Source organism: Nelumbo nucifera, chromosome 8 (genome assembly GCF_055504915.1).
Source record: "Nelumbo nucifera cultivar China Antique chromosome 8, China Antique-T2T, whole genome shotgun sequence".
NCBI lineage: Eukaryota > Viridiplantae > Streptophyta > Magnoliopsida > Proteales > Nelumbonaceae > Nelumbo > Nelumbo nucifera.
The window spans coordinates 32,716,172-32,738,787 of NC_142656.1; the positions used below are offsets into that span (position 1 = coordinate 32,716,172).

The following is a 22,616-nucleotide window of genomic DNA, read 5'->3' on the forward strand; positions in this document are numbered from 1 at the left end:
GGCTGGACATCAACCCAAAAAAGGGAGAGGTTCATAGGTTAGAGGTTCAACCGAGGTCAAATTGTGATGACGTAATATTATATATATATATATTATTATATTATATATATTGGATTCTAATATATTCAAATTATATAATTGTATTTTTTATTTTAATTTCAATTTTTTTATAAGGCGCCTATATAAAAAAGTTACCCAAAATACAAACAAAGGTCACCACAATAGGACATCTAAGCAAAAAGTTATGGCTTTTAGAAATTTGCATTAATGTGCTAAAGCAATTTAAAAAATCAATTGTTTTTCTAAAACCATGACTGATTCACTAATTTTCAAGTTTGACTAGTCAGGTCAGCAATTTTGGCAAAATTTTCATTTCCAACCGATCCAATAGGCCAATCAGTCCTATTTTCTAAAAGATGGTAAATATTAATACAAATTATATTGATTCTTTAAATACTATGGTATGTATGCATACACAAACATTTTAATTCTTTCATCATTTTTCAACAATTTCCAATTATGTTTCAATATTTCACACTTTATATAAATCATTGAAATATGGATTTTTATGTTTAAATAGCTTATTTATAGTGATATAAAACTCATATTTATTATAATTAACATAGGTTTTTAGGATTTATATGAGTTTTTTAGCGTATCCATACGTGTCTTAATTTTTCGTCCATATCCATGCATATTTTAAGCATATCTCGATACGTCTCTTAAAATTCTCTCTCCGATACACATTGCATTTCCGATACTTTAAACATTGATTCTAACACAGGCTGAAATCCCACCCAGAACTGGTGACGAATCTTTTTGCCAAATTAAGTTGTGTAAAATCTTAGCCTAGGTAAACCCATCCTCCCGCCCTTGCTTAGGTTTGCTTCTTTCTTTTTTTTATCCTCTTTGTTTTCCAGAGTGAGTTGATTGCAATTTGAGGAAGGGGAGGAGAGCTGACGGAGCTGGTTCAGACAGCTCAGTGACCTCACCACATCCCCCTCATTTGATTTGCTCATGGATTCGATTCGAATATGATCATGTGTGGGTTGAATCTTGTTCCTCCGAGCTTTTCATTTTTTATACTCTGATATTAAACTCCATTCTCTTCGACCATATTTTCTCAGAAGATTATTTAAATATAAATTCATTACTTCTTAATTACTTACCATTTATGTCGTGTTCTGAACTTATTATTCTATCATGTGATCTGTTTTGTTAGTGGTCGATCAATAGTTTACATCGTGCTCTTCTTTCAATTTTGGGTTAAAGTAGCTCCCTGGTTTAGTTTTTTCTTTTTAAAACTATGCAAAGAAGCGTTGTTTTATTTTGGATTGTTTGCTTTTACTGTAACTGGAGTCAGAGAAGGTAACCGATTTGAACTCTCCAGTGAACATGAGGTTTTTTATTCTGTAGCAAATAGGAAAAGAAATAGGCAAATAAATAAGACAACAAATAGAATAAAAGGATAAAAAATCAATAAAGAAATGAAAAGGAGATAGAATAGGAGGTATCAGGCTCTTTGCAGTTTGGTAGAATGAAAAGGAAGGGAGGTCGGTTGTAGAGAGTAATGCAACTTTGAAAAAAAAAAAATGAAATAAAGCAAAAATAACAAAATAAATAAATAAGTATCCTAATGATAATAATAGGATCCTTTTATGACTAGCATAGCAATTAAAAGGATATTGGCAACTTGCCTAGATTTAGTAGATTTAGAGAAAAAGAGTAGGTTGGTGAATAATTGATAATCATTGATCAAATTTAAAGAAATATATATATATGTGTGTATGTATGTATGTAATTAAGAATAAAAAAATAAAATAAAAAGCATAAAAGGAAAAAATGCATACAAAAGAAATATGGAGGAATTTCTTTATGATGATTTATTCTTTGTTTGTTTTCTTTTAGTTAGTTTATTATTTTGTTTGGATAGTTGCCTTTTAGTTTTGTGCCTATTTGGAATATTCATGTAGGCCCCACCTATTGGACCCAAGAGAAGAATGCTAACCCCTTCCCTCTCCCATCCGATTAGTGTAGTCATGCCTCAGGCTTTAGAATCACTATTGAAACAAAAAACAGTTTTGAAAATCATTCTCGGAAGTCTCATCACCTTCATTTTATTAACTAATGGGTGGGTTTTCCAACGCTCACACCAATATAGTAGCACTTTAAATAAATACATACAACTCAAAATCCAGCTCAACTGTTTTAGCGTACCACACATCCAATGCACCGATAGGATACACCTCATACCAATGTCTGATATGGAATGTATTATATCAATGTTTTAAACCTTACCTAATACATGATATATCTCGCATGATATGCACCCATATGTTGCATATTTTGAAGATTTCTCAATGTATTCTTAATGCATTACAATCTAGATCCAACCATGAGATGGTGCATGAATTAATAGTATGTTACCACTTACCAGCAAAATAGGGAAAATAAGGAGACTGAAGAGCAATGGTATGATACAAACTCAAAATCAGGAGACCTAGAGCCAGTAGCACGTGGTTGAAACATTTGATTAGTACAACACTCCTTGTAAACAATGAGCTCACCACAACAGTTCCTACAATCTAACCAATGAACATCAATTCTAATAACTTACAGAAATGCATGCTTCTTATACAACCTTGCATCTATCAGGCTAGTGTACACTAAATAATACAATAGGGTACATACAAGAGACGATTTTGCATTATTTCCCCCTTCCCCTGCCTCTCCGATTGTATCTCCCAATTCTCTTTCTCTGCTGCCTCTCAACCTTGCTGTTGGTTCTCCGTTCTGGATTGTGGTTTACAGTTACTTGAGGTTGACTCTGTAATGACTCGTCATATTGCCTAGTTGAACTGTTCCAAGACCCACTAGCAAAGCTATCGGTTTCTTCAGCAATTGGCACCTCCATTGAAGCTTCACTCAAAAGCTCACAGGGCTCCTCAACAGGGATGTTATCCAACTTGTCATGACTTAAATCAATTGGGTTTGAACCTCCTTCATCAGAAGGTCTCAAGTTGTAATCTGCATGCAATCCTACAGACCAACTGAACAAACACCACCATGATCTGCTTAGAACAAGTTACATAATGCAGGAAAGGTAATGATCCTGTAGAAAGATCATTGCCGTTGCCTGCCAAGAAGATACTGACCAAAAAAATGGTGTGAGATGCCTTTACAGGAAGGGTCACCTTGATGCTGGAGAACCGTTGGCAGTAAACCTGTCTCCCAATCCATTTGCTTCTTTCTGTGTTTCATGATTTCCATCCTGTGATCTTGAATCTGCAAATACACTCAGAAATCAGAAATGACAAACTTTATTAAGGTAAATGCTGTGAAACAAATGTATAAAAGATGTTCTTTCATTCCGTGTTTTCTGTTATTGATATCTGATAGAACTTATTAAAAAGAAGGTATGAGACAAATTTGAAAAAAAGCATCCACTTGTGCACAACTGAGATCCATCCACACCATCCTGCAATACATGAATACCAATTTCTAGAAGGAAGATCAAGAGACCTAAAGGGACTAGGTGTCAGTGAGGCAGCCCAATACATGATCTCTAACAAGGGTTTGTTCATATGATTATTATGGCAGGGAAAGAAGCTTATCTCTTACCCAACAGTCGTGACAGTAACCATTTTTAGTTCTTTTTCTACCATTCCATATATCTTCTATTTCTTTCTTAATATGGCCACTTATTTGAAAATTTTTTGATAAGGTTACTAACAAAGCTTCTACTCTTATTTCTGTTGTGATTAGAAAATCCTTTCTAGCAGAACAAAGGAAAGAAGAAAAGTAAATACTAGGGCTACCAGTCCTCATATTTACATGTCATGGGAAAACAGAAAATTACAATAACAACCCACCTAATAACAGTAAAAAGACTAGACTTCCCATTAAATTAGTACTAATTATACAAAAGAAAAACCCACTCTAATTTTGATCTGCTTTGTATCAGTCTCAAAATTCCCCCCAAGCTGAGCATGGATATTAATCATGCCTAGCTTGCCCATCCAACAATTTTGATTTCAACATTAATGATATCAGCTACTCTTTTTCTTTTTCTTTTCCTTTCCTTTTTTTTTTCAAAAAAAAAAAAAGATGCTCTTCAAGTGCACCCAGGTGCATAAAGCAAGGTGTCATTTAATGCATGTGCCTCACTTGAATCTAGGTGACACCACTTCCAAAGGGTGCACTCCCGAGGCACAGGCAACCCAGGCTTGCCCCCCTTTTTAAGCTGATATCCAAGTATTTGTTTTTTGTTTTTTTTTTTTTTTTTTGTATATCCTTATATATTTTACAGCTTTATAAACGTCTATTAAGTTTCAAACAATCCTTTATTGTTGCTTGTGTGCTAATAACGATATATTAACTTTTAAAAGAAACAAGAACAAAGGCCTTTTGAATACCTAAATCCTTAGTTGTTTCTTATAGGATGTCAGCTAACAAAATTGCCACTGACGAAGCAACAAGAGTTCAACTAGTCTCTAACACCCCAAACAAAATTCCAAGCAAAGACCTTTTGCTTTTTTCCCTTTTTCTTTATTTTGGAGAGAGAGAGAGACACATCACTTATTTTGCTGCCTACCAGCTCTATGCCTCCATAGACCATAAAGGTCCAACCTCATAGGATTATGAAAATAGACACCTAACATCACATTGGTTACCTAAAGTGATACAACTTGGAGAAGCAATTACATCAACAGTTTCATAGGCTTGAATTGTCAAATGCTTGAAGCACTTGGTATGATCCACATCTATGTCAGGTATGCATATTATTTTCTTTATTTATTCATTCATTGAAGCAATGAACCATTGAAACAAAGGTTTTGCCCATCTTCCTCTCTCTTCATCTTTCTAATGATTTGTTCTATGGCTGTTAAGAAATTTTAAACTCTGATTATTGGATGATCACATTGTGTCATTATAGATGATCATATACTTTTTATTTGATAGAATATACATTTGCATCTGCTTCGACAAGACCCCCCTTTCAACTAATGTTATGCATCTTTATTTTTCTTAATATAAAATATTTTTATTAAAAATAAAGAAAAAATGAGATCCCCCCTTCCTCCTATAATATTTTTCTTACGCCTCCATGTGTTCGGGAGGCTTACGCCTCTAGCATTTTGAACTATGCCTCATGCCTCTAGGTAGTGGAACGCCTCACGTCACACCTCTGTTTTAAAACATTGAAACCTCTTTAGTCAAATCTCTATTTAAGAAGGCATCTTTAACATCAAACTGATATAATGGTCAGTCATAATGCCAAGGACAACAAAACTCTCACTGAAGTTGCCCCCAACAGAGTCTCCATAGACCCTCCTGGACCAATCCGGAATCTATGGAGTGTTTCATCTCACCTCCAGTTTGCTCCAGTGGCCAAACGGAGACAAAAAAAAAATCAAAACAAGGTGTTACTAGTCAAGGCTTATTATCCTAAGGCCAAAACTACTCTTCAAACAGCCAAATTAGGAATTTCACCGGGCTTGACAAAATGGGAGAAAGGGAGAAGAAAAAGGGGAAGAAGATGGAAGAGAAGAAAAAGATTGCACTTGCAATAATCTACAAAAAAATAGGAAAAATAGAAGAGAAGAAAAAGATTGCAAAAGTTGGAAGAGATAGAAGTAATGGAGGAAGAAGATGGAAGAAAAGGGAAGGAATAAGAGAGTAGTTCAATCCCTCTATCCAGCCTCCAAAGATATCTTTTATTCTTTAATTGTAATCTGAGTCTAATTAATAGGGTGGCCAGCATTAAAACAATAATAAAAAGGGTAAAATACAAAAAACTCCCTTGAAGTTTCTATCAATCATAAAAACCTCCCCTATAGTTTCATTTTAATAAATACCTCCCCTAAACTCAGTGTTTTAAAAGTGCAAGGGCCAATTTGCACCTGAAGCAAGAAGCACAAGGCAAGGTGCAAAAATGCAAAAAATTGTCAAAAAATAAAAAAAAAATCCAAAAAATTCAAAAACTGCAAAAAAAAAAATATTAAACATAATATTAATAAGAAATATAAACTTAAGTTTTAAAATTAATGGTTTAAAAACCTATTATCTAAAATTAAAATACATAAACATAACATGTAAATCATATTTAAATGAAAATTTAAAAATAAAATCAAACATATAAAACATTTTCAAGCATGTAATGCCTACAATCCCTTTTTTCCTCAATTGCATTACTTCAAGTAGCTAATGTGATGTAAAACATATTACATTCCTAATTCTATGAGTCGCCTTTGTGCCATGCCCCACGAGGCAAGCCCAAACAAGTCCATGTTCGGGTCTTAAATTCTTAATTATCACACAAAAAATAATGATTTTATAATTTTAATTGCCTTTTAAGAAGATGTTTTATTAAGATGAATGAATGAACATTAGCAAATAGTGGAGAATTATTTTTTGTGTGAGAATTAAGAATTTAAGACCCAAACATGGACTTGTTTGGGCTTGCCTTAAGGGGCGTGGTCGGGGGTCCGGGGCTCCACCCCCGGACCCAGCCGCTAGGTTCAAAAAAAGTAAAAAAACGTACAATTTTCAAAAGGCACACGCCTAGGTGCACCAGGCGTACGCCTTTTGAAAGTGTTGCGCCTAGGACTTGGGCGAGGCGCCTACCCAAAAATGCACCTCGCCTGTGCACCTAGGCGCGCCTTTTAAATCATTGCCTGAACTTTTGAGAAACTAGACAAAAACCTTCCTATCACCTTCCCAAACAGAAAATGTTAGATTGATGCGCCAGTTTTTTCCAGATACACATTCTACCCTTTTATAAATTATTTTACATATAGAGTTACTATAATAACCCTATTTTAACTTGACAAAAACATCCTTTAACGTCATCTTCTAACATTTTTGTTGAGTTAAAATAGGGTTATTTCAGTAATTTTGTATCTAAAATAATTTATAAAAGGGTAGAATGAATATTTGGAAAAAAGTGATGCATCAGTCTAACGTTTTCCGTCTGGGAAGGTGACAGAAGGGAGGTTTTTCTTGAGTTTCTCAAAAGTTTAGGGAAGGTATTTGTTAAAGTGAAACTATAGGGGAGGTTTTTATAATTGTCAAAAACTTTAGGGGAGTCTTGTATTTTACCCTGATAAAAAATGCAAAAAACAGGCCCATAACTAAGGCCCACTACTCAAAAACATAAAACATAAACATAACTGAATAAAAAGAAAGAAACTAAGGCCCTTTCGGGCCATCATTTCTATAGTGTTGATGGAGGAAAAGTGTTCAAGGTGAATACAGATCCATGGCCCATAGTGTCTCAAAATTGTTGTGGCTTCAATCATTGTTGGAGGACTTGGCATTGTAGCAAAGAAACCTATGAACTTGTATTTTGATAACTAGGCTGCAATTTATGTAGTCCACAATCCTGTCCAACATGATACAAACCATATTTAGATGGATAGACATTTTATTAGGGAAAGGATCACCTCATGAGAAGTTTGCTTGCCTAATGTTTCACCTACATTGTAGTTAGAAGATGTTCTCACCAAGGGAACCACTAGAAACAAGCTTGAGCATGATTTACACAAGTTGGGAATGATCGACATCATAGTTGTCTAGGCAGGTGCCTAGGCAACAAGTTGCCCTTGGAGGCTCACCTTACCCAGCCGCCAACTGCTGGGTAATCAACACAAACATCGCTAACTGCTGTATTGAACCCTCAAAAGACTTCAAAATCTGAACCAATAAGGGAGGAACTCAAAATCTGAACCCTCAAAGACTTATTCTTCTTCTTCTTCTTCCACCTTTTCTTTTCTTCTTTTCCTATAACAAAAATAGGGGTTCAGCCCCTACATTTTTTGAATTTTCTTTTCTTTCTTCTTTTTCTTCTCATAAATATGTTGATTTTTTAGACTTAAACATGAATTTTATGGATAGTTATTAAGGAAAGATGATTATGGGACTTAGGGAACTACCCTGGGATATGTGGTTTTTACTTAAAAAAATCCATTGCCTAGGCAACTAGGCAACAAGGCGCTCCCTTGTTGCCTAGCCTTGCCTTGGTGCCTTGAAAACTATGATTGATATCTATTCCCAACTTTAGGGGGGAGTGTTAACAACTATTTTTATTATGTTTTTTCTATTGGGTCAGACAACTCTTTATTTCATTTTTAGTGGTTCTAGTTATTGTCAGTCCGTGAGAAGGTGAAAGAGCAAGAGATGCGATAGAGGTTCAGATCTGTTAGGGTTGATCAATCTGATCAAACCAACCCAAAAAAGAGATATTTATATTAATCTTGGGTAAATGGACAAGATTGTCCTTACAAAGAGAATAAAAGAGCTGTACACAAAGTACACGCCTATTACAGTACAAGAAAGAATAATAAAGTACAGTAGAATTACAAAACTACTCTTCAGTTCTTCTACACTCCCTCTCAAACTGATGTTGGGGTATAAGCATCAGTTTGTCAACAAGAAAATTATATCAGGATTTGGTCATGGCTTTGGTGAAGAGATCCGCAAGTTGTAGACCCGATGAAACATGTGGGAGAGAGATGTGGCCTGCATGGAGAAGATCACGAATGAAGTGACAATTCACCTCAATATGTTTAGTGCGCTCATGAAATACGGGATTGGTTGCAATCTTGATTGCACTCATGTTGTCAACAAACAAAGGAATAGCAAATGAGTGATTAATATTCATGTGCCTTAAGCCAGATTATTTCACTGCATACTGAAGACATGGCTCTGTACTTGGTTTCAGTAGATGACTTGGAAACCATTTGTTGTTTCTTGCATTTCCAAGAAATCAGAGAATCACCAAGGAATATACACCAGCCAGTAGTAGAGTGACGAGTGTCAAGACAACCTGCCCAGTCTGCATCTACATAAGCTTGGAGCTGTAACGAATAATTCGGAGAACTGCAGAATAATGAGGCTGACATGGAGCAAAAACAAACTGACTCACAATCTGAACCGCATAGGAAATGTCCGGTCTAGTCATGGTTAGGTAGATAAGCCTACCTACAAGTTGTCAATACAGGGTAGCAGCAGGAAGGAGATCACCCTCATCTTTACTCAACTTACGGTTAAGCTCCAGAGGTGTATCAACATGTTTAGAGTCAGTCAAGCGAGAAAGAGTCACCAAATCAGAAGCATATTTCTGTTGGTTGACAAAGTAACCACGATGACATCTTTGAATTTCGAGTCCAAGAAAGTATGTTATTGGCCCAAGATCCTTCATTTTGAAGGATTTACTAAGCAGAAGTTTGAGTTTGTTAATACTATCTACATCATCTCTAGTAATAAGGATGTCATCAACATAGACCAAAAGAAGAGTCAATCCCTAAGCTCGCTTGAGAGTGAAGAGGGAGTAGTTTGAAGCACTCTGCTGAAAACCAACCTCCAACACTACTGTACGGAAGCGATCAAACCAAGCTCGTGGAGCTTGTTTAAGGCCATATGGAGATTTCTTTAGTTTACGCACCAACTGAGGATTGTCACAATAGCCAGGAGGTGGTTTCATATAAACTATCTCTTGTAACTCTCCATGGAGGAAGGCATTCTTGACATCCATCTGGTGAACTGTCTACTGTTTGAGAGCAGTAATGGCTAGTAGCAAACGAACTGTTGTCATTTTGGCCACAGGTGCAAAAGTTTCATCATAGTCAATTTCATACTCTTTGTAGCCTTGAGTGACCAGATGGGTCTTATATCTGTCTAGAGTAGCATCAGATTTGAGTTTCACGGTGTAAACCCACTGGCTACCAATTATGGAGGCATCTATGGAGGAGAGTCAAGATTCCATGTATCATTCTCCAATAAAGCCTGAACCTCTAAATCCATAGCATCTTTCCAATGCTCAACTGCTACGGCTTGGCTGTAAGACTTGGGAATATCTATGGATGACAAAACAGCTAAGAAGGAACTATGACTCAAAAAGAAGCCATAGCGATCAGGTGAACAAGAAATACAAGATCACCGACGGAAAGGAATGGATGAAGGTAAATCCTAGGGGGGAGAATCAGCACTTACAGTAGTGTTGGATGGAGATGAATGACTAGTCACTGTTGCTTGAGGTGGAGGAGATAAGCAATGGGCGAACTAGATGCTTCCAAAAATACGTCTAAAGAGGCTAAAATGGAGAATCACCTGTAGATCCAAAGTTATGAAGAATAGAAATGGATGGTGCAGGCAATTTATAAATATGTTCAAAGAATGAAAGATTCTCAACAAAGATGACATTGCGAGAAATGCGCAACCGACAGACTTTGGGATCATAACAAAGAAACCCCTTGTGTTTCGTACTATATCCCATGAAAGCACACATAACTGATTGAGCTATTAGCTTGGTGCTTCATGGGGAGGGAGATGGACGAAACAAACACATCCGAAGACACGAAGTATGGATAGGTTTGAAGGGTGATAAAATAAGGATTGATGGGGAGAAGAATTTTCAAGAATAGGTGTAGGAAGACTATTGATGAGGTGAACAGTATTGCAAGTCGCCCCCACCCAGAAGGTAAGGGGAGCATGAGAGTCTTGTATCAAGGATCTCACCATACTAGCAATGTGTCGGTTCTTGCGCTCCGATACTCCATTCTATTGAGGAGTACTGGGACAAGATCTCTAGGACTGAATACCATGTTGTTTAAGATAGGTTTGAAACACACCAACCTCACCATCATAGTACTCTCCCCCTAAATCTGACCTCAAAATATTTATGGTGCTTTTAAACTGGGTCATTACCATGCATGAAAGTTCTTAAACATGGAGAAGACTTCTAATTTCTTTCGAAGAAAATAAACCAATGTGTAACGAGTACAGTCATCAATGAATAACACAAAGTACTTATAACCCAAACATGAAATAACTGGAGACAACCACACATCACCATGAATGTGATAAAAAGGTGTAGATGCATGTTCAATAGAAGATGGAAAAGGTAAAACATGACTTTTACCATAGCAGCAAGTTAAACAAGATTTATCAACATTTTTAACTGAAGAAGTATGCATAGGCAAGCAACCAGAGCAAAATAAATAATCCAAATTTTTAGCAATGAGTGTGACCCAAACTCTATGCCATAAGTGCCACACATTATTATAGGAAGAAATAGAAGAACTAGGTATAATGAATAGAAAACAAGAATCCAATGAAAATATCTTAGTCTAGAATTCTAAAGCAAACAGCCTCCCAAGCCTACGCCCCTTCCCCTTCAGCTCCCCAATGTGTTGGTCCTGAATAAAACAACCATCACGAGTAAATAAGACATTATTACCATCATCAACAAGTTGCCCAACAGAGATTAGACTAGTAGTCGGTTTAGGCACAAAGAAAGTTTTGGGAAGATGTAAGGATTTGGTCTTAGTAGTGGATAAAGATAAACCATTACAACCATATATAGGTAAAGAATCACCATTAGCAGTAATAATATGGTTACCAAAGGTGCGAGGTTTAGGAGACTGACCGAAGGAGGCCTTAGTCATGTGATTTGAGGCCCCGGAATCAATAATCCACATGTGACAAGGAGATGAACACAAAAAAGCAGACTTACCAGCCAGTCCAAAAGCAGAAAAAACTGAAGAAATAGCTGAAGACATGAGCTCACGAATCTTTTCTTCAGTCAGATTTCCCTGAGCATCTGGCTTGTGAGCTGATGATGAGGCGATAGTATCAGTAGAAACAGATTCAGTTGAGGCTTGATAAGCCTTATGTTGTCCTTTATTGGGGGGCCTAGTCAGGCATTCTGCTATAATGTGTCCTTCCTGTTTGCAATAGGTGCAAAAGTTTTTCTTCTTGTAGTGGGATGCCACGTGACCGTATTCTTTGCATTCATAACACTACAACTTCGAGAAGTCTTTCTTACCCTTCTGTTTGGTAGCCAAAAACACTGTATCAATCCCATGTTCCTTCTTCTGATCTAGTGCAGACAAAGTAAGAAGACGAGTTTCCTCCCTTAACAACTATCCAAGGATTGCATCAAGTTCAGGCACTGGTTCTCTATTGAGAATACTGGAGTGTAGAGTTTCATAATCAGGCCTGAGGTGCATCAAAAAGTGCATGGTCTTTCTCTTATTGCGATGCTTCTTCATAGTATTCACACAATAGTCTATAGACAGATCCCCAAAGTGAGCCAATTCGTATTTAGTCTAGAGATTTACAAATCCTGCATAGTATTCCTGAATCCGCTTCTCCCCTTGAACATAGAAGATATCAATTTCAATCTGATATTGCCTAGACATATTCGATTGCTGATATACCTTTTCAAGGTATTCGAACATGTCATGGGCAGATTTGAGACCTCTCATTGGAATACTGACATCCATTGGGATAGACCCAAGTAACCATGAAGTAACCTGAGCATTCTCAGTTCTCCATTGTTTCAGCCCTTTGACATCACTGGTGCCAGGCATGGAAGTAGAACTATCAATGTAATCCCACATGCTTTTCCCTTCAACAAAATACTGGAAATGAAACTTCCAGAGAGCACAATAGCTCCCATCGAACTTAACAGAAATAAATTTATTCTTTTCCAGAGCCATAATGAAAAGGAAACAAAGTAAAGACTGATCAAAACAAGCAATAAAGTAGTAATCAAACTATGAGTCAAAAAAACTGATAATAGAAACCTCTTACAATCACCAAAAAATTGTCCAAGTTCCAACAAATGGAGAAAACTTGATACACAATCCAGAAAAGGAAAGTCTGGATGCAGCCGCCCAGAAGAGATGTATCTCTCAAAACTTCTCAGATCTCGATGAAAAATTCAAAATATGGTGAGAGGCCCTAGGTGACACTTCCTTTCAATTCTTATTGCAAACTGATGTCATACGAGAGAAATCTAATGAAATCTCTCTCCCTAGATGCGCAAAACATAGAGAACAGTTCTATGGAGAGATCGAAACAATCCAGAGTCAATTGACTGATTAAAGTTCTCAAACTGATAAAAAAGGAGATAAGGATCAAAAAGCTGCCTGCTCTGATACCATGTCAATCCGTTAGAAGGTGAAAGAGCAAGAGATGCGGCAGAGGTTCAGATCTGTTAGGGTTGATCAATCTAATCGAACCAACCCAGAAAAGAGATATTTATATTAATCTGAGGTAAATAGACAAGATTGTCCATACAAAGAGAACTAAAGAGTTGTACACTAAAGTACACGCCTATTACAGTACAAGAAAGAATAATAAAGTACAATAGAATTACAAAACTACCCTTCAGTTCTTCTACAGTTATAGCCACCTTAGTGAGGGCATTATTGTCATTGTATAAACTTTTAGTTTTTAATATAAATAATAGTGAGTGGGGTGGCCATAATACTTTTGGCACCCCTTTTCCAAACTTCTCTTTTCTTTCTCTTCCCTAAAAACTTTCTACACCCTTTTTGTCTTGTTTCTCTTATTTAGGGATGGCAATTTTCCCCATAAAACCTGGGACCCACCCCGAATGGGACCGGTTTTCTCCAATCTTAAAGGGGAAAGGGCAGGGCAGGGAAAATATTTTTGCCCTGAACCAAAGATGGGACAAGGATGGGGTTTGCATATAATTCCCCAAACCTGATGGAAAATTAATAAAATATCCCTAGATTTAATATTGATTTTTAAAATATCTCCAAGTTTTCCCCAAATTCTTAAAATGCTAGGATCCCATAATTCTATTTCTAAAGCACCTCCAAATTGTCATAATTCAATTCATAAAATATCCCAAATTCCCATAATCTTATTTGTAAAATATCCAATGATTAGATTATTTTTAGGTGGTTGCCTTGAGACGGGGAAAATTTGAGGATTCCTCGTCCTGGTGCCCCATCCCGAACCTACCAAGGATGGGGTAGGGATAGAGAGGGGTGCCCTGCCAGAACCCTATTGCCATTTCCACTCTCCATTTTTCTTTATCTCTAATTTCTACTATTCTCGCATGCAAGTTGTTAATAGAATCCTGCACTACTTGAAAGGATGGCCTGGTAAAAGAATGTTGTACTCCAACAATGGACATCTAAAAGTTGAGACCTACACAAATGTAGACTAGGTCGGGTTTGTTGATGATAGAAGATTTTCATTTGGTTACTGTGCCTTAATTGGAGGCAATGTTGTTTCATGGAAAAGCAAGAAACAATCAGTTGTCGCTTGATCTAGTGATGAGGCAAAATACAAGCTCCAAGTTTTATTATACCAATCAATTGGTTATAAGTTTTTCCAGTATGGTGTCTTTCAGGTATCATAGTCAAACCCATATTATAAATATCATAAAGTCAAAAAAAATATAAAAATAATGCCTTATACACAAATATGTAGCTGCTTAGGCAAGGCAACTCTCTAAAGGCACCTGCCTAGGTGCTGCCTTGAGAACCTCTCTCTCTAAGGTCATATGGTTTCCCCTAAAAATTACTGTTCGCACCAACCAATGGGAACAGTCTTCTCAATTTTATAATTGAAATATCTTTCATAATTCAGATCTTTAATTCCTCTTACCCCCCACCTACACCCTAGTAGGGTGTTTCCTCCCTGTCCTACATAACATCTTCTCCAATTGCTGGTCTTATCAATCAAAGTTGTGCCTTAAAAGTGATGAACCCATTTTATAGATAAGTACCTAATTAGCTCTATGCAAACTAATGTAGATTGATACAGGCTCAACTCCCTAATTGCCTTTCGGTTATCAACTCCCCCTTCTCCCCCTTTTCCCCCTTTTCATTTTTAACCATAACTAAAACTGCAACAAAATCCAAGTTCCCCACCACCAAATGCCAAAACCCTTCTACAACTTTTCATAAGAAAAAAGATGGTCTACCCCAAAATGTCCTCAATCACAACTACTTCACCTTCAAGGAATTAAAGGTCTACAACTGAATGGCTAATAGCATGTTACAACAGTTCAGTAATACCTAAAAAGTAGAATAATGTTAAAAAGAAAAACTTACTACTGCCAAAGAATTGCAAAAATAAAATTCATGTCATACTCAAACCATTTTGGTATGAAAATATTTTCAACAACTGAGAATATGCTGAGTGGCACATACCTACAGTAGGATGAATTTCCTTCAGAGCAGAACACTGATGTGGTTCAGAAGAACACTCAGCCTGTACAGTTTCTTTCACTGGAGGACTTGGCTTTAGATTAGATCCATGAATTTCACCAAGGCCATCAACTTCATTGTCATCACTGCAATGTATGGAACCAAACAAATAAAATTGTGAAGAGATAGGCATGTTTGTTGGAGGGAGAGAGAGAGAGAGAGAGAGAGAGATGGACTGAACTTTAATACCACTTAATGCCAAGAAAACCACACCAATGCAAGAATAATTAGGCATGTTTGTTTGAGAACTGGACTATTGACAAAACCAAGACATTAATGGACTTCAAAACCTACCAAGTGTCAACAGATTCCATTATCTTAATCCCACTTTCCTAGACCTGGTTATTTTGACACAATAAATTTTATTAATGAAAACAATTCATATGACCTCAAAACTCTCAACTTACCCTTTGTTAAAAGAATAAAATAACAGTCATGCTCTAACAATTAAATTCTACCTTCAAAACCTTTCTCGGTGTTTTAAAAGTGCAAGACACAAAAAAAGCGCAAGGGCCAATTTGCACCTAAGGCACAAGGTGAAGCATGCGCCTTTTTGAAGCAAGGTGCAAAATTACAAAAAATGCTAAAAAATAAAAAAAAAATGTTAGAAAATTTAAAAAATACCAAAAAAGGCAAAAAATTCAAAAAATATTAGACATAATGTTAATAAAAAATATAACCTTAAATTTTAAAATAAATGTTTTAAAAAAACCTATTATCTAAAATTAAAATACATAAACATACCATGTAAAGCATATTCAAATGCAAATTTAAAAATAAAAGCAAACATATAAAGCATTTTCAAGCATGTAAACCCACACCCTTTTTTTCCTCAATTGCATTACTTCAAATAGCTAATGTGATGTAAAACATATTGCATTCTTGATTCTATGAGTAACCTTTGTACCACACCCCTCGAGGCAGGCCCGAACAATTCCATGTTAGGGTCTTAAATTCTTATTTCTCACATAAAAGACAATGATTTTATAACTTTGATTGCCTTTTAAGAAGATATTTTATTAGAATGAATGAATAAACATTAGAAAATAGGGGGTTCTTGGAGGAAAAAGCGCAGAATTTTAAAAAGGCGCACACCTGGGCTGAGGCACAAGGTGCATCAGGCACACGCCTAGGTACACCAGGGTTTGCGCCTAGGACCTAGGTGAGGTGCATACCCTAAAATGCGCCTTGCCTATGTACCTAGGCACACCTTTTAAATCACTGCTTTTACTGATCTGAAATTCTAGAGATGTTAGTTTAATAAAACCACAATCATACCCAAAATTCTGATCAATCCAATTAGACAAGATAGAGTTTCCAATATTCTGCAGCTGTAGTTGACTTGGAATCAGTCAAAACCACCACTTTCTTCTAACAATATTTGCATCTTGAGTCTTAGAAATAACCTTTTAAATAGTCCAGCAATGGTCCATGAAAATGCAAAACAAAAGCTTCATCATCAGCATCATCTAAGCTCTGTCTCAAATATATGGGTTGGCTACATGAATCATATCCCAGTGTCCCGTTCTATTCAGTGCCATTATTGAAAATTTATAGCATCAATGTCAGTATCAACATCAATCTCCTTCATTATCTGGTTGTTTTGATAGGATCAAATAGATAGTTGATTTTCCAAAAGGTACCGGAAGCCAGAAAAACCTGATCCAGATTTTGCTATTTGATCAGGAATTCAGGACATAGTAGGGTGGTATCCATTTGCTTCTTGGGATACAATATAAAAGTATTTTTACTGGTATTTCAGTTAACTGAGAACAGTAACCTGTAAAGCACATTATTTTGATTAATGTGATATCTGAAAAATATGACATACTATGTATGATTTGATGTGTGATCACAAGGTTCTGGAGATCTTTTCTCTGGAATGTTTTGGTGAACTTTGGCACTACACACACACGTACAGCGTTTTGAACTGTATGATCAGTTAAAGATGTTTTCTCAGGCCTAATCCATTATGTAAGAAGGTATTTTAAAGTATGTTTTTGCAATTGTTCTCTGTTAAGTACACTAATTCTGATCTGGTCGGGCATCACGGGCTTTTCATTAAGCTGAATTTGACATTTTGACTTGGGTGTCAATTGAGATAAAAACTGAGCTGTTATCAGATTCCATCTGATCTTTTCGTATTGATCTGTTAGTCAGCTATCATGTTTCATATCTTAATTCATTCAGTCCAAGAGGGTCTATTTTGGTAGCCACCTTATTATTTCCATTATTATCCATTATTATAGCATCTCTTGATGCATTTTTTGGTGTAACAGACAGAACCAAAGTGATTGAGTTCCTTCATCTCCTGCCAGCCAGTGCTCATAGTCTGCTTCTGCATATGATTGGAAAACTCAAGATTCACCATCTTGACTTTTAGGGGGGAGTGTAGAGGTACATATTGAGCTATAGATTGGTCAGGTGCAAAGATATAGGTCCATTACATGTTGGTATATGGATATATTATTGTATGATTTGGTGAAACAGGGATATGACTGAGGGTTCTTTTATACTCTTCCTTTATTTATCTATTTCTTTTGGATAAGCAACTTCAATTTTATTAGAGAAATCAATATATGCAGCAATACAAGCATCCCAAGAGAAGTGTGAGACTCACCTCCAATACTTGGAAAAACACAAAAAGAATTACAGCTGAGCCCAATATAATTGATCCCTATTGGATCCTTTCTTAGCTAGAGAATCATTCATCCCATTAGCTGACCTCCTTCCTGTTGTACACTCACAGTCAAATTATTGGTTAACAAATTTAAAGAAGAAGAAGAAGAAGAAGAAGGTGGCGCAAGTATTAATTTTTAACATATAAATAATATTTTTAGGTTTAACTGTACAAACCATGACCCATAGAATGGGTTGGATGATTCAGCATTTTAATATTCCAGGATGAATTGGTTTTGACCAAGTCAATAAGCTTTTTTGTTTTTTTTTTTGGTATTGATAGATTTTGGAGTTGAACCTGACTGTTTTGGCCTCCAGGTGACAGATTCAACAATTCGACTGTCCGGCTTAACAACAGGTTTAAAACATTGAAATAAAACATGTTAGCATGTTTCTTCTTCTTATTTTACTTCTTTTTATGGTTTATTTTCAATTTTCTTCTCATTAGGTTATCACAAAGAAAATCAGGGCCTCACAAAGGGAAGATAAGTGAACTACTCAATTACATCAAATATAGGGAAGAAATTTGGACAAGAAGAAAGACCCCAAAGGGGGAAAAACAAAACAGAGAAAAGCAAAAGGATATGAATACAGAAATTTTGAACCCATACAACTCGTCCTGACTATTACCACCTAGACATCCAGTGGAATTAGGCATATGATCTGGCAACAAGAGATCAAAGCCTCTCTGATTAGGAAGTAATTTTGGGGGATTAAATGTCTTGTGTTCCAGGGAGATAAAGGTGGTGTTTTTTCTATGTTATGGGGTGATTAGCTGTGGCTAACTACTATATTTTGGGGTTTCAGATGTATTATTACCAATATTATATAAAACAAAATATTTCTCTTACCTATCAAAAGGAAGTTATGGAGGATCCATGGTTCAACCCCTTCCCTTATCAGTCCTATGCACTAGTTGATTTCTTTTCATTCTTTTCCTCTATATTTTCCGTTTTAGTTTTTGGATTAGATACGAAATTATAGCAGAAGATTTGTTTTATTGCAACTCCATATAAGACAGTTGTCCCTTTTATTTACAACGTTACAATCCCCTCATATACCACCCAAAAGAGGGGAAAAAAGTTATGGTTGCATACATTCCAATTGCAAGGAACAATCCAGGATCAAGTCTATGTTGCTCAGATACAACAAGGCTGGACAAAGTGATGGACATGGAGTTTATGCTAAAAATTCAAGTATCCGACATCATACAGCATCCTGTATAGGTATCCAAGTATCATAGGTTCAGGAAATCTAGGTTAATAGAAATTAGAACTAACCATTTCAATGAAGGCTTCATATCTGCAGAGGAATGGACTTCTACTACAGAGTTCAATGCTCCTACTGAGGAATCCTGTGGACCTAATGTAGAAGGTTCATCATAAAAACAAATCATAGCTATAGTAAGAGAATTCTAAAGAACAAGAAAACAGAAAAAGCACCAACAACTCAAAGAACAAGAAATCTTGTGATGCACTTTAACAGCATAGAATATTACCATCATGTTGCACAAGAATGGGATGTGGAACTTCCTTGTTATTCTGTGCATCTTCTATATCCTTCATAAGTAAGATGATTTCAATTAGTTGCAGATTAAGGTCAAGTTCTGTATGTTCAGAATTTGGAAAATCATTTTCTTCAATTGATATCAACCCACTAGAACAACATTAAGAAACAGCTCTAATCTAGTTCTAGATACCTTATTATTGTTGCAAATGTGGATATCCAGACTAGTCGACAAAGAATTATTTACTGGCCCATCACATAAAGTTTCTAAAACCAAGTTAGCTGATGATGTTCCATGCTTCAAATTGTCTGCATATAGGATGCCTTCACATTAAAAGAATATTGCAAACAGGTTGTTGCGTATATTTCCACAACATAAATATATGTAAAGAATTTTGAGTAGACAGGAAAAGCATCAAACCTGGACAGACATCACTACTAGCCAATCCTACATGCAAGTTAACAGGTGAGTCTACACATTTTGTGGCTGACAAAGAATATGAGACCTGGATTTTATCAGCCCCTTCTGCATTGCTTTCATGAGCTTCAGATGAAGCTTGGCCACCAATATGTTCTATAGCTTCAGCAGACAGATCAATTTTCTTGGGCTCAAGAGGTCCTAAAATATTTTGTCTTGCCTTAAAACGCACTCTTCGTATTTCATCCAGAAGATCCCATGAGCCAGTAGCAAGAGAATTCCTTTTCTGTTGGCCAAACCCAAGTGAAAAACAAAGAAAAAGGTAAATGGAACATCAGAAGGAATTTGAAAATAATATAACCAGCACCTAGTACATGTATCCCTTTTGTCAGGATATAATTAGTCATAATTGTTCACACCATGTTCAAAGGTCTAGCATATCACTGGAAGTTGATAATAAATCGGTTTGGTTACTTTAAAAATCATGTTTGTCCAAGCAACCCAAAGTTCCTCTAAGAGACTCAAAACCAATGTAATTCTTTTTTATTCTGACCTGCTAAAAATCCTAGATGAGGTGGATATTGACCCATCTAGGAGGGACAGTAGGATTTGGGTCCCTTCTCCTTTGGGTGTATTCTCATGTTCCTCTTTCTTCAAAGAACTGGCTCATTCCCCACCTGTTTTTGGACTCCCTTTTCCAGTTTTGGAAGTTTGGGGTAGACCAATTCCTCCCAGAATTAGTGCTTTTTGTTGGGAAGCTTTCCTTGAAAAGTTTAACACTTGCAAAGAAAAAGGCCTAATTGGTGTTTCTCCCCACACTGGTGCATCCTTTGTAAGAATAATGGTGAGAATTGTTATCACTTACTGGTTTCCTGCCCATTTGTTTCAGAGATCTGGTGTTGGTTTTTTTATCTTTTTGGTTGCAGGTGGACCCCCCCCCCCCCCAAATGTACAAAGCCTATTCCATTCTACTACTGTTAGGGGGCTGAAGAAGAGAGGGAAAATTCTGTGGAGATGTGTAAAAGCAGCTGTATGTTGGACAGACTGGGAGGAAAGGAATCAATGGACCTTTCATGAGAAAGAAAGAAATAAGAGTGTAATCATTGAACTAATTTCCATAAGGGTGGTTCATTGGGTTAAGACTTTGCAACTTTTTGAAAACTATTCAGAAGGAGATATTATCAGAAGGTGGAAAGAAGTGGCTTGGTCAGCTCCAAGGAAGACTATACAGTTTGGTCTCTCCAGCTTCGGGGTTCACTAAACTAAGCTTTGATGGCAGTAGCAAAGGAAATCCAGGCCCGTCGGGTATAGGGGGAGCTTTCAGGGATGGTGAAGGTCGAATTATTGCATTGTATTTTGGTTCTATTGGATGGGGGGATTCTCTTAGAGCTGAAATATTAGCTGTTTTGGAAGGGTTAAAAAGAGCTCAAGAGTTAAATATCAGAAAACTGATAGTGGAAGGTGATTCTACATTGGCTGTAAACTGGCTAATGAAGGATGATTCTAGTTTGTGGAAGTTTCTAAATGAGAAGAAGAAAGACATCTCACTCAAAACATGGAAATCAAGTTTCAATGGACTAAGAGGTGTGCCAATTCCTTGGAAGATTCAATGGCCAAACAAGGGTTGGGAAGAGTCAATTTTTTCTGGGCAATATTGTAATCTGAACTGTATTCTTGGGAGGATTAAGAATTTTTAGCCCTCCTTTTGTATCATTCTTTATTAATATCTATTAATAAAAGTCTTTGTTATTTATCCAAAAATAATGTTCTTTTGATGACCCCAAATAAGTAAAGAGGCCTTCATTTAGGTGGCATTTTATTCTCCCTGTGCTTTGGTTGGGCCTGAAAGGCATACGCTTTTACAATGACTCATCTCACCCTTGGTAAGGAATGGTAAGTGCATCTAGCAGTGCTTTTGCACAAGGTGCACATTCATTTACTTTTGACAATATTGTTCAAGGTTGGATTAATTGAATGGTGAACTGCGTTTGAAATCTTTTTCAGTGATTGGGGGGCCTTGCAGGTTTTCTCACCAGGCAAGACAGAATCATGATTCAAGAAAACAGGGAAGATAGCCATGTTATATAATGTGATAAAAGAGACAGAACCTGGTCAAATTTTTAAGAGAGGAGCATTCACTCCAAATAAATGTTGTTTAGGGATAATAAAAACAAGCACTGAAACAACTTTCTTTAATGGACCTTAATATTTGGCAATCATTTGACTGAAGATCATTACATCAACAAGGATTCTTTCATCATAAACATTTTCTTGTAGTCTTTGTGAGGTAGCATGAGAAGGAGATGTCACATTGGAGCGAATATGTTGCAAAAAGAAGGGGGATTAAAGATATGAGTTATGAAAGAAATAGATTCTGATTAAAACTAGAACAATGAAAGAGAAGGAAGGTTGCACATTTAAAAGAAAAAGAGGATATAAAAAAGAAGATTAATTCATATTCTAGACTTCTAGAGTAACTCTGAAACAAACTTTTGTTCCATTCATTTAACTCCAAAATTTAAATTACAATGGCTCTTGTTATAGACTCAATATATGGGCTTCAATTCCCTTTTATAGATTCCAACCTAGACCTGTAAGAGGTGAGAGAGGGGTAGTTTGGTCTCTTTACTTATTATTATAATGAATAGTTTAAGTTCAGTCCCACTTCATTAAGGACAGAACAGTCCTTTTGAAGTATCATAAAAATATAAATAAGTGGTTGACTGGTGGGATACCATCCTATTCTCTCCCAGTTGTTATTTCTATACTTCTCTCACCCTTCTCTTCACTTTCCCTCTTCCTTTAACAGTATACACCATTTACATAGTATCACTTGTGACCGGCAGTTGATGCTAGAAAGGGTTGTGGACTGATCACAGCAACCTATAATTGTGTTTAGAGTGGAGACCTGACAGAACAGTCCTTTTGAAGTATCATAAAAATATAAATAAGTGGTTGACTGGCGGGATACCATCCTA

At 36.3% G+C, this 22,616-nt stretch overlaps 1 protein-coding gene across 1 annotated transcript in view; it reads right to left on the reverse strand.

Annotated features, from left to right (window-relative positions):
- Positions 1-2,517: 2,517 nt before the first annotated feature.
- Positions 2,518-22,616, reverse strand: part of LOC104603165 (flocculation protein) — a 73,262-nt gene continuing 53,163 nt past the window's right edge. Inside the window, exons 6-12 of the mRNA XM_010267124.3 lie at positions 19,642-19,924; positions 19,414-19,529; positions 19,213-19,273; positions 18,995-19,076; positions 14,979-15,121; positions 3,195-3,285; positions 2,518-3,050 (exon numbers count right to left, since the gene is read on the reverse strand). Of these exons, the coding sequence (XP_010265426.1) occupies positions 2,708-3,050; positions 3,195-3,285; positions 14,979-15,121; positions 18,995-19,076; positions 19,213-19,273; positions 19,414-19,529; positions 19,642-19,924 (1,119 nt within the window). The 3' untranslated portion in view covers positions 2,518-2,707. The remainder of the gene's footprint in view (positions 3,051-3,194; positions 3,286-14,978; positions 15,122-18,994; positions 19,077-19,212; positions 19,274-19,413; positions 19,530-19,641; positions 19,925-22,616) is intronic.